This window comes from Neocloeon triangulifer, unplaced genomic scaffold (genome assembly GCF_031216515.1).
Source record: "Neocloeon triangulifer isolate White Clay Creek 2 clone unplaced genomic scaffold, ASM3121651v1 ptg000003l, whole genome shotgun sequence".
Taxonomy (NCBI): domain Eukaryota; kingdom Metazoa; phylum Arthropoda; class Insecta; order Ephemeroptera; family Baetidae; genus Neocloeon; species Neocloeon triangulifer.
The window spans coordinates 3,469,926-3,483,451 of NW_026775546.1; the positions used below are offsets into that span (position 1 = coordinate 3,469,926).

The following is a 13,526-nucleotide window of genomic DNA, read 5'->3' on the forward strand; positions in this document are numbered from 1 at the left end:
TCAAATCGAAAAATTTACGTAACAAATGAAAAATCCTGTTTTTTTTCTTGTACTTCACTTTGCGGTAAAAGAGTGACGAAAAGTCTTTAATAAAAAACTGAACCACTAAATCCCAAAATTTGAGCTTTTCTCGCATTCAGAGATTACTGTATTTTAAAGAAATTGCCATATTTTAGTGTTTAAAATGAAGAAAAGTTCAGTTTAAAAAAAAAATCGCATTCCATTATTTTCAATTGGGCCTTTACAATTTGATATAAAATTCTTTAATTTTTTTCCTGCATATTCAAATATTTTCCCAAACAAATATCACAAATTTTTACAGCAATTTTCCATCATGAATATTTTGCTGGCAGCTGAAAATTGCGTGATATTTTATGATTTTCAATTAACTGGTCAAATTCCAGACATTTTGAAACAGATTTGAAAAATGTTTGATAAAAAAGGCAATATTAGATGTGTTTATTTTTCACTCCCTGTGTGTTTAGTTTGCTGGAGGGTCAATTCACGGTATTCAGATCACGTTAGCACTTCAGCAACGTTCGCCGTTGACTTCCGCAGGTCGGACCACTCAGAGCTAATGCAATTGCATCCCAGGCAGATTCTCGTTAATATGCTGAAACGGTTTGTTTAGAAAGTGGCTCTCTGTCTCTGCTCTTGGATGCGGCGAGATTAATTCATTTCTGCGCTTAATGCGCAGTCCGTGTCGCCTAGCTTGTTTCCTGAACACCCCGAAACGTCACCTTTTGTCTCCCTTAAAAGCTTCCGACTAAAATAACACACACATACGAAGCCTAATCTAATGCGGGCCTGGTTAATAATAGCGTGCGTCACTATTCAGCGGGATTTCGTCTCAAAATTCGTGCGCGCCAGCACATGTCAACGTCTAGCCCCGAAGCGTACAAGCTGCGTTGAAAGTTAAAATTAGATCCGGTATGTATACGATTTCCCGCGCTGACCTCGCAGCCCCCGTAAAGGTCGTCCGGTGACCTATGCCACGTCAATTAAACGCTCGAGTGGAATCTCCGCAGCGGCGCCTTATCGTTGCAAGGAATATATTAGAGGGAGGAAATTATCCTACGAAGAATGAAGTCAAGTTGCCTTGAAAGAAAGTTGTGGATTTTATAAAATTCTAACACAAAAAATAGTTTCAAATTAATGTTCTTCGGTTTAAGTAAATTTATTACACTAATAATGATTGTAATATGTGAAAAATATTGATGTAAAATTACATTTTTTCATTTGAGTGAATCAGAGTGAAGAAAGAAGTGCACGTAAGGAAGGTTTTGTCTGTAATTTTGAAATATGTGTTGTTTTTTTGGACACGTACTGTGTTTCAGATGAAAATTAATGATCTAATTTTCCATAATAATAAATAAAAAAATTATAGTTTCAGTCTCTCCTTTAGGTATTATACGGCATGTTTCAAAAAGAAATTGGTGCTACTTTGCAAGGAAATTCTCATGAAGAAATTTAAATTTCAATGTGATAAAAAAAAATTATTTTGTGGAAAAATAGTACTGAGGATTAAAATTCCTAGCGATTTGATTGACTGACAATGAGACTAAAAAAAATGCTTGATAGTTATAAAAAATGCTTAACAAGGGACCATAAAATTTTGTAACTTTGCAACCTACACAATTACAGACAAGTATTGACAAATCCATAAATTGATATTAATATAAATTAACTATTTCTTATTCGCCAAAATATGTACATCAGAATTTAAAGTAATTTTATTATTTTTTTCTTGCTGTATTTTTTTTTTAACAATTATTGATGTTTCCATAAATTGAACAAGAAATTGAAGTGGAAACCTCAATTATTTAAAGCTTATTAAAATTGAATGGATGTGCCGGGATGTGCATTCCTCACTCTCAAAATTAACCCTAAATATTCAAACACTGCCAAATCACCCCTCTCGGATTCCATCGGACGCCGTGCAGCATTAATCCAGACTTCTTCCTCTTTTTCAACACAGACGTAAGCTCTACTCAAGAAAAGTTGGGAGCGAAAGATTAATTTAAAGTGGAAGGACGAAAACCCTTTCCCGAATCTAATCTTCTCCCCAAGCCTGGATAGAAATCCCTCAGCAAATTATCTGCCCGCCGAGAGTCAAAAGCTCTCTGTTTTTCTTCTCTTCATCGCTGGTCATGTGCGGCTAACGACGAAATAGGCCGTGGATTTCTTTCTTTGTGCCATGAAATGAAATAAGAAAAGAAAGGGAGCGCGGAAATTTCATCTTCCGGCCCTAGAAGGGAGAATTTCTTTGATAATAACGGAGCTCTCAGAGGCTCTCACTTGACGTAAACAATTTGAAAGACGAAATATATGTCATAAATAAAAGCAGCCAGCAACAATGAGCGCCAAACAACATCATCCTCTCTCTCTCTCTCCGCCTTTATTTCTCTCTCTAGCGCGCCCTCAAATGCCAGAGAGGAGCAGTCGAACGAAGAAACGAACACACCATTACATTCTTCGGTAATTAACGAGCAGAGCGATCTTTAATCACTGCCTGCTTTTGCTTTTGTTTTCGTTTGCAACTGGCTGGCTGATGCTGCAGGCGCTCATCAATTAAGCAGCAGTTTGCTCTTGATTGCAGAATAAAAAGAGCAGCCCCCGGAGCAAACGTCCAAAGCAGTCAACACGGTCTCCGGTTTCAAAGTCATAAATAATTAATTTGTACTTAATCCCGTTTGTTTAACTTTAAAAACAGTCAGATTTGAATGAAATAAAATAAAATTAATGAAATTAAATTCAAATTTAAAAAAAATGGATTATTGACTTAAATATAAAGATTTGTTTTAATTAATTATTTGTAATTTGGACATGAACCAAATTCTACTTTATTTTGTTTAATAAAATTGCTAGATTTTAATACTTATTAACATTTTTAGGGTGACATTATTGATGGAAGGTTGTTGCAGTGAAAATATAAAAAGAAAATTAAAATTTTTAGTTATGCAAACTCTCTTAATGTGTGGCACAGTGGTTAGTGCGCTTGGCTGATAGTCTGGAGGCCTTGGGTTCTATCCTGGCTAGGGTCAGGGCTTGAAAAAGTTCTGATTCTGACCAGCTAGTTCACAGGACTACAGAAAATCATAGGAGGTGCATTAATCACTGCGACAGGCAGATTTGGGAGGAATTGCAGGCATTTCGTCTGCAATTTCGGCTATGCTGTCTGGTGTTTTCTGCGGTTTCCATCAGACATTCCAGGCGAATGCCGGCATAGTTCCCATTCATAGGCCGCAGCCGCTCACCTTCCTCATCCTTCAAATTCCCAACATACAAACCCATCCTACACTCCCTTCTCCCTGGCCCAGTGGGTCGCAAGGTCACCGTGTTATCGGCCCCGAAAGGGGAGAATCCGAGTTATCGGCCCTTGCGATTTAGCAGCCTGTCTGCTACCGCTGGTGCCTTTCCCAAGAGGGATAAACAATTAAAAAAAAAAAAAAAAAAACTCTCTTAATGTAGAAAAAAAAAATTAATAATATTGCTTAATTTAAATTTGATTGAGTACCTCTAAAAACCTTATTGTTGGTTATAAATTAAAATAAACATAAAAACAAGCACTTTTAATAACAAATTTCCTTTTCCTCCAAACGGTTTACTACGCAAAATAATAATTCTTGTTTCTTGTTAAATTAAATTAATCCAAAAAAATCAATCCACTTTCAAAAGCAATTATATCCCAACCACAAACCTAGCCTCATTTGTAATTTGATTGAAACCGAAATTTACAGGGTCGGGAAAAGCAGGTTGAAATATCGCCGCAAATGGGTTTACTGTTGTTGGCCTGAAAGCTCGATCCACCGCCCATTATCTGTTGCCGCAGTCGCGCGGCTCCTGCGACCGCCACTTTATCAGAGCGACGCGTGTGCATAGCGCGAAAAGGGAGGCGCGCACAGATTGCAAGCAAAATTTATCACTTGATTTTGGTGACCCAGATTCCTCTTTTCCCGCTCGTGGCGTGAATGGAAACGACACCCCTTCCACATGTCTTGCACAAGAGACGTTTTCCAATAATATTTTCCATTGAAAGACGACATTGACGACCGAGAAGGAATAAAATAAATATTCAACATTTCAAGGGATGGTTTCAAATCTTACCTTATAGTTTCAACGATTCAATCTCACGATCAATTTAAAGAAGTGGAACAATGGATATTATAATCAGTCAATGCACTGCGGGACGGATTTAATGCTCCAGGAAGCTGTAAAAGCATTTCTGTGTGGAGCTCGTAGACACAATGTTATAGAAACCCATATTCATCCGCGACGACGTCAAGAGAATGGATCGCGCATTAATGGAACGGAAGCTGCGATAAGCTGATTTTTTATTCACTCATAGACGAACTGCGCACAAAGTAATCAAAAGCACAGAAGAGATTATTGCATATAACTTGAATATTAAATTGTAAAAGTATAATTGAATTTTATTATAATTTACATCAAACCAAACTTTATATAACATCATAAGAAATAAATTAATAAGATCCATTTTAATATATAAAAGAACTTTGAAATTTTGTAAGGATTTCAAATGGTAGTCAGAGAGCTGGCAATATATCAAATACAAAATTAAATAGTTTTATCAACAATTTTACGCCAGTTTAATTTTTTTTAACATATTTAAACACAATTTCTCAAGCTGAATAAGCAGTTGATTATTAAAACAAAAATTTTACATATAATTTAAAGAAACGAATGACAATAAAGTGAACCTTTTCCATTAAAAATTTTCTGCCCTATAATTTTGATCGACAAGGCAGAACCTTGAACACTTACGTAATTATATGCTAGACAATTAGCCTGGATCGGCCTTACCGTTTTGAAAAGCTTTTGTGGCGGAATGGTGAATGTGTTTTGGACCTGCTGCACTCTCTCCGGACAGGCACAATTATTCACAAAGAGGCGGTTTAGCTCACTGACCTACTTAAATGTGTCCGACACTGGTGGCAGTATTTCCGACAAAAGTGCAAGCGACGGACGAGATGTCAGAATTCCAGCCTTAACCACCACTTACTTTGCTTGGGGAACAAAAAAGCAGGTAGAAGGGGCCCTTCTCCGGCGACTCGGGTTCAGCTCGCGTGTCAAAAACAATACTCTCGTCATGCTCCCTCTCGCGATCCTTTCAGAGCATTTTTCAGCTAATTTATGTGCTGACTGAAACAGATAAACGCGAAAAAGCGCGCTTGTCGCGCGACGACGAGAAAAACACGGGGGCAGAGGATAAGGAAATTATAAATTAAAATCGCACTCTTATTTTAAATGCAAATGAGGGCCTGCAACTCGGAGATCTTTGAGGACGTGATAAGGAGGAGGGGCGTTTATGGCCGTCGACTTCTTTTCTCAACAACGCAATCTCTTACTTTGCATCGCGAATAACCCAGTTTTTTTTAGCTGCTTACAAGAAACAGAATAACAAATGCAACTTCAAAGTCAAAATGTGAAATAATGATTTTTTCATTGTTGCAGGAAAAATCTCAAAGGGTTACAACAATGCAAATTGAGCTATTGAAATAGATTGTTTGAAAAGATTTATGCAAATCTTCTTCTTAAAAGAAGCTTTAAGCATCTCGGAAAAACAAACTCGGAAATTATCACACTCTAGATGATGGAATTAATTTATCCAACCAGAAAAGCTTTGGTAAAGTTAAAGATCTCTATTGTAAAAAGCTAAGCTAGGAAAATAAAAAATATTATGTAAATATTCCCGAAAAACCATCAATAAAAATCAATGATGATATGAAATGAATGTTTTGTTTTAACATATCAAAATTCCCTTATTTTTTTAAATTAATTTGAACTCAAAATAAATTTGATTATTTACTCTATAGAATTGAATTTCTGACAGAAGAAAGGAGAAATTCAGTTAACTAAAAAAACATCTGGATCGATTCCCGACGGTCGCGAGCAAGCAACAGCAATTCATCGTGATTAGCGATGGTGAAAAAAAATGTGTGCCACGTCGATGTAAATATCTCTTTTTGCGTGCATGCCCATCTCTCTTTCTCGTCTCTGCTCTCGTTTTCCCAGCAGCAGGGGTGAATTTTTTCGCTCTGACGTCAAATACCGCAAGCTCGATTCATATAAAAGCGGCAAGGGGTGCGATTTATTTTGCATTTCAACTCATGTACGACACGTGTACATAACATTCAAAGAGAGTGGTTTTGTTTTGCAAGCAAGTGAGCAGCATATCGGTTGCCGTCCGACCGGTACACAAAAATGTACAACGTCTTCTACGTGCTGTTCTATTGTCGTTTTCGAGGACGACCACTTCATGACTTTAACAATACTCAATGTGCATCAAGGGTGGTGTAAATTGAACTGAACTAGTATTATTAATTTTATCTATCACTTTCCACCCAGTATGCATCAACCCTGGGCACAGTGATAATTATTTCTATAAATAATGTCTGCGCTTGTTTGTATGATAAAATTCTTCTACACAAAAGAATCAATCTAGCTCTTTATAACTATAATATTTTGATTTGGTAATTTTTTAAGGTAGGTAAGATCTATCTATTTGAAATCAATCAATAAAAACACACTTGGCAAATATAACTATTGAATGAGAGATGATTTTTTTCAAGAGAAGATTTATCTCAAGAACTAAAGGTTTGAAATTGGTTACTAATTATATCAGTTAACAATTTCATGAAAAAATTTGGACAAATGAACAACAATAAATAACATAAAATATACAAAAAAATTCATATAAAAATATACTTGCTAATTAAATTAAATTAAAATTATTCCTAAACAAAATAACTTAAACAAAGTTCAGAATTGATTATCGCTAACTCAATCAGTACTTTTACCAAAAGCAATTAAGAATTCCGGCTTACATGAGCCATTTTTTTTTTTAATTCCATGAACCATTGTGTCAGAAATAATAATGAAAAAGAATAATCCTCGACTGGGCTGCCTCATTAATGAATCACAAAGAGATCAAACGGGACGGATTTAAAACTCAAAGGATTTAAAAATGTTTTGAACTGAATCGGGAAAAAAGCATATATATGTAAGTAGAAAAAGGTACAAAAATAAAACTGGGCACACAAACGTGCAGGTAAAGCTTAATTATTTATATTGTTAGACGCACCACCTCTGTTTATCACGGGAAAAAAGCGAGTGGTGCCGCGAAAAGGAATTCATTGTGCCGGAGCTCATTTGCTTTTCGGCCGTGTGGTTTTCGCTATATTACAAAGTGCCTGCTTTCTCTCTCCAGCTACCGTTTGTCGATTGAATATTTCACAGGGGTGCCGCGTCGACCTCAACCTCGGGGGGATTTTCGCTATTACGTCGCCGCGAGCGGTTGAAATAAACTTGGGTCTGCAGAGCGGCCCTCTCTCTCTGTAGCACTTGAGTTTGGGTGAAAAATGACCGTCGAGAGGAGAAATGGATTTTCCACGAGCTTTCTTCGCGAAGATGAAAACGACAGAGTGGCGAGCGCGGTTGCCGAAATGATGTTTTGTATAAGTTGTTAATAATAACGCCCACCTAGGGCCGACGTACCTTCCTGGCCTTTCATCGCGAGACGCCGAGCAAAAATGGCACGGCAAATGTCATCGGAATGAATTATGCATGCGCATCTTCAATGCATTTTTCAGGAAATATATATGCGCAAAATCCTTCTTATTGATTCAGATGCTTCAGCATGATTTCATTCCTATTGGATCTTTCGTAATTTTCTATTTCTTAAATAATATAGATATTTTAATTTATTTCAGTTTAAGGACCATTTGTTGTCATATTCAAATTAATGGTAATTAAAAGTTCCAATTGTTGAAAGGAACAGATTTGAATATGCCAGAAATTGGACTTTCAATTTATCTCACTAAAAAGTAAGCAGCTGCATCTTTTTAGCGTGTTACATTGTCTGCCTTTTATAGTTATTCATCAGCCGCCACAGAAATTTCAAAAGCAAATTACAATGCCGATTTCTACGCATCAGTGCTCTCTTGTTATTTTCTAGACGGTTTAATTTGGGATTTAAAGCATCAGACAGACGCTTAAATAAACAGTGAACAAAATAAAATAACATTATCTGCCTTTATCATAAAAATTTACTATTTAGGAATACTTTCTATTTTAAATTAAATATATTTTTCAACATGATTATATTTAATATTTTCGAATCCTCATTACCACTAATTACTATTATAAAAAGGAACAATTATCAACTACTTTTTGACACCAAAATTGCCTCATTTATTGCTCATTGTCAGGATTCTAGAGACTTTTTCATTTCTTTCTAATTCGTCTAATCGTTTCAAAGTGTTTTGTTAATCGCTTTAATTTTTTACTTAAGAAATCCGAAAGATTTTTGTTACTATAAGCAATCAGAAAATTATTTACTTGTGATATACTTGTCTGCTGAAATTGCAGAGTAAACAATAAATTAGATCAAAAACGCAAACCCATAATATAATTTTAATGCCATCCTGATAGCATTTTTTGCGTTCGCTTCCACTGGAGAAGATTTACAATTTTAATAAATAAATAAATACATTTTTGCTACTATTTCTTTTTTTATCTAAAATTCTTTTTAAGGGCCAGGAAATCTTGATAGTCTCATGCAGGAAAGAACTGTTCAAAAATTTTGATAAAAATATCATATAGAAGATTCTCATAAATATCAGCTTACATCCATCCTCTGTCAACGGTCTTTTCCCTGTCACATTTTTATGTAAACATGAAGATGTACTGCGGAGACACGGTTTCCTATTTCCCTGATCCGAGCCGACTATTTTGCTTCACTTGAAATCGGAGTCTAAGCCTCGGGCCTCGTCTTTTTCCAGGTTGAAAACCTTTTCCAATTTCAAGTAAATCCAGATTTTGGATACGATTGAAAATTTCTCTTGCATAATTTTATCCCTGCAGTATGTAAATGCATACCTGGTTCATTTGGCCGCGGACAGGTGGCGACACTACCAGGAAGATCCGCATGGTGGCCCTGAGGAAGTCCTCCTGCGTGTTGGGGCTGCCAGGGTTGACCTGCTGCTCTTCAAGCACATCCGACTCGAAGCTGTCGGTCGCTGCGGCCACGGGGGTGGTGGCCATCGGGGGCGGCGGGGGCCGTTTCTTGCGGCGCAGGGAGCCGAGCATTCTGCGTCCCCAGTCATGCTGGTTGGGCGATGGGGCGCCGCTGCGAGACTCTTTGGGTTCCACCGTCGTTTCGGAGAGCGCTCACACCGTCCGTCGGCCCAACCAACACTGCCTGCCGTTTTCCACCGACAGCCTCTCATATGCTGGCGCCTGACACCACGGCGCCTGCCCACCGAAGATGCGCCTGGACAGCGACGAGGCTGTGCGTTTCGCCGCTCCAACTCATTTGTTTGGCCACGCATTGTTTTTTCCCCGGCGCAGAGAAAAGGCCTGTGTGTATTAACTAACAGTGCCACTCATGGCGTCATTGTTGTTGGCGCCGCTTCAGATTTTATGCGTTTATAAAGATCGCGGCGAGCGAATTCCGCTCAATCTTCATCACTCATCGTGACATTTGATTGAAGAATTCACTCTCCCATTTTCAATTCACGTCAGAGTTGAAGGAACATTAAATTCTTTAAATGATAAAAGAAATGTTCTCTTATTAAAAACAAAATTAGAATAATCGTTCTAATCATGAAAAAAAATCAAATGGAAAGACTTCATTTTTATTCTCAAAGAAATGTGAGATTCTGGAGTAAAATATAATATAAGAAACCTTCCCATATTTATTTACATGAAACTTTCCCTAAAATTTATGAACATTCTTTGAAAAAGTTTCAAAAACTCCGAAAAATATTGTGGCAGTTATAGCTTACTATTAATAGTTAGGGGACGCGAACCATAAAGAAAAGAGGGTTATTTGACCTATCTTTTCCCAGAGTTTTACAGGAACACAATATGGATTCTCTGGACTAGCTTTCAAGTATTTAATGGGCAGAAAACGGCATTGTTTTTGTTTTAAAAGATGATTTAAATTCAAATTTCTTTTTAGGAAAACGCAAAAAAAAGTTTAAATTGTATTGAAACGATTTTCTTGAAAGTGAAACTTTTCTTTGAGCATATACATTAGATTATTTTATCCATTTTCTCTTGTTTTAATTAAATTATGTTTTTCTTTCACTACAACAAATTTTTATTTAAAAATACAATTCACCCATTTTGTAATTTTTCAGTTTATGATGGAAGTTTAGCTGACCATTAAATCTACAAGTGAGTTGGTTGCACTTTACTCTGATTTATGGTTGACGCCCACAGGATGAGCGATCACTGCCGCTAAGTAAAGTCTTTAATGCCCGGTGGGCCTTTCCAATTAACTATGCAGATCCTGTGCTGTTGACGCAGGTAGAAGGACCGCAAGTTTTTCATCACGAGCTTAAAACTCAATCAAAACACGATGCGTGAACGGTTGCTGTTCTAAATATAAACGCGCAAGCAAAATCAATCTGCTTTAAGTTCTATTTTCGGAGAGCGTGTTTTCGTTTCGGGCAAAAGTTTCCTACCCTTGCAATTGTTTTCCGGCTCATAAAAAAGGAGTTTTAAAAAAGCGCAATTAAGGAGCCTTCTGTTATTTCCCGACGGCTTTTAATGTCCCTACTTTAAGGACCCGCCCTGCCAAGGTGCTTTCGAAGAGGCGGTTGGGGGCTAATTGCCGACGAAAGTTTGTCCAGCATGCAAAACACGGTCCGTTAAAGTTTTCCCCCTGCTCACGCGCCGCCGCGCTTTTCTTCTCAGCTCAAAGAAAGCTTCCACATAATTATGTTCCGCCTTTTGCAAAACGTCTTTACTGTCTTTAGTAAGTGGAAACATCGTATATTGTTAGAAATCGTTCCATCCATTGTACTTGTTAAAATTGATGATGGAAATAGTCTTCCGATTTCTTCGACCTACGCGTTTGTCGATAGCAGAGGCCAGTTCATTTTGCAGCAATCTCATTAAAACTTTTCTGCACTGCGGTGTTCTTGAAACGCGCGGCTTCACAAAAAGAATGAGAGAATGTTATAGACAGTTATAGAGAGAAAAATTCAGCTTACTACAATAATAAATCTAAAACGAGATCAAATAAAAATAAACCAGTCTAGCAAAAACAAAATCCAAATGATACAGTTAGAACATTCAAATTAAAATGATTAAAATCATGATTTGTGCAAAGTTAGAACAAAAATAAATGAAAAATATTATATTTATTTGTGAATTGTTTTTCATTTTGGAATTTTACTAATAAAACGAAAAATGATTTACCAATTTCATTTGAATCGAATTTTTAGCAATACATCACGAGGCAAGGAAAAATATATTATTTTGTGTGTTCCTAGCTGCTTCTATTATTATTGAATTACAAGAAATATAAGGGATTTTATAGCAATTTTTGGCTCTGCAAATTCCTACTTTACTTCTTGAAGAGTAAATTGTTTCTAATTCCACAGTAAAACTTACAAAATAACAATTAATTAAAAATATACAACCCTCGATTCTCATTCATAATGGGAAAACTTTTAAAGATATAACACTCTCATTCAATCCAAAAGATTAGGGTGTTTGAATAATTACACTTTCAGATTTGATTTAAAATCATAATTAATTTCTATGCCAAATAAAATTCCCGTTTCCGCAACTTAATAGAAGGCTAATTAAAGATAATAAATTATCAGACACAAATATAAATAAAGAAGTATTTTTTTTATTCTTAATTTTACACGAACGGAGGCTAAATCGCGTTCAGAGAAATTATTGTAACTTTTCCATCCCAGCACTGTTTGCTTTGTTTCAGAAAAACAAAGCCGACTAATTTATTCGAGAGAAACAGAAATTTAACCCCGTTTCAGTGGAAAAAAGCAGATTGCGTGCTAAATTTCATCCCCCTTCGCGGCGAGTGACTAATTTGCATGATCCGCCCCGTCAGCATAAATAGCTCCAACGGCAGCAGACGGTGCCCGCTTTTCCTGGCCTGATTATCCCGAGCTAGGTGTGCTGGGAAACGCAATCAAAAAGCGAGTCGCGTGCGCTTGATGCAACCAGAAGCACACAAAACTCGGCTGCCGGATTAAAAAGGGAAATCCATCAGCCAACCCTTGGCCTCTCCGCCCTGCGCGCGATAACGCCGCTCTTCGTTTTCACAAACTTTTTGAAATATAATCTGATAAAATCTCGCCCAGCCTGCGAGAGAGAGTTAATTCCAACGCTCTCAATATATAAGACCCTTGCTTCATCGGCCTACCCGCACATGCCGAGAGAGGGAAAAAAACTCTTATTGACTGCCTGACCGCACAAATTACTTTTCTCCCTTAACTTCGTCTCTGCCAACTGTGCTCGCGACCGTGACCGTGCCGACGTTTGATTTAGCATGCAAAAAATCTATCAAGTCAGGTAGATTTATGCAAATTATCATCACAAGGGGCTTACCGACGAGGCTCTTTTTAGTGCGATAAAATATACGAGAGTTTATAGTAATAAAGAAGATTTATTTATTTACCAAAAAATATTTTTTGGTAACTTGAGGATTTTTAAATTTAAATATTATTAGATATTTTGTAATGTAAATTCAGAAAGAGTTAAATAAAATATTCTAATTTAGACAAAATTAAAAAAAGATCTGAAAGTAAAATAAATTTTTTTTTTTAGATCCTCCCTCCCTAGATTTCTATAGATTTTCTATAAATTATTCACAGACTGATTTTATACTTTAATCTACAGCTAAAATTTTCTACTCCGATGTTTGGTTTCTATTTTAATTATTTATAATTTATGTAGCTTTTGGTATGGTATTTTTGGAAATTAAATTAAATTATTATAAAACTCAGAAAATGTTTCCCAGAATCACCAGATTACTAGTGCAATTAATTTAACATCATGAAGTTTGGGAAAATTTAAATGATAAGTAACAAGTAATTTTGGTAAAATTAATATGCTTTGCGAGGTTCGAGAATGAAAAATATTATTATAAGCAAAAAATTCTGAAGTTGCTAAAATCTAGTCTGATAAATTTCTCGTACAACTTGGCAATGTGCATTTTGCAAGGTCGTGGTGCGTTCTAAGTAAATTAAAAACTGCATGAGAGACCTGTCAGAAATGACGGATGTAATAAGGAGCAATTTTTTTGCCAAATAAATTTTTTTATCTCGAGATGTCTTGATTTTATCTTGGAATGATCGATTGAAGTTTGTCTGGTGATGCCAACCCATTTTATAAAAAAATTTCTACCTATTGAGACGAGCTATGGACCCTGAAGTGTCTCGCATTTCTATGAGAGCGGTCAATTAAATTCCGATCACATTCTGTCCTGCCGCCATTTAAGGCGTTCTATCTTTTATTAATCTTGACTGAAAGCAAACATTTTATTGTGAAAATATTTCGCGGAGACGCTTCTGGGTAAAATTCTTTGGGCGCCGAAGACGAGAAAAAGACGCCGAGCAATATCGGCTAGGAGAATAAATAAACTTCTTGGCGAACCCCCTCGGCGGCATTGTCTGCCCGAGAGTGGAGATAAAAATTGGGCCGCTGCTTCAACGCAAATAAATATAAGCAGGGATATATAG

At 36.5% G+C, this 13,526-nt stretch overlaps 1 protein-coding gene across 11 annotated transcripts in view; it reads right to left on the reverse strand.

Moving 5' to 3' along the window:
* Positions 1-13,526, reverse strand: part of LOC132205658 (pleckstrin homology domain-containing family G member 5-like) — a 71,306-nt gene that overhangs the window by 21,604 nt on the left and 36,176 nt on the right. The window contains exon 1 of one of the 11 annotated variants that reach the window (XM_059634880.1): positions 8,902-9,189. The exons of 8 other annotated variants lie outside the window; for them this stretch is intronic. In XM_059634880.1, coding sequence (XP_059490863.1) covers positions 8,902-9,111 — 210 coding nt within the window. In that variant the 5' untranslated portion in view covers positions 9,112-9,189. Of the gene's footprint in view, positions 1-4,107; positions 4,216-4,824; positions 4,960-8,901; positions 9,190-13,526 lie in introns of those variants that run through there. 2 more of the 11 variants (XM_059634881.1, XM_059634883.1) reach the window with 2 other exon arrangements.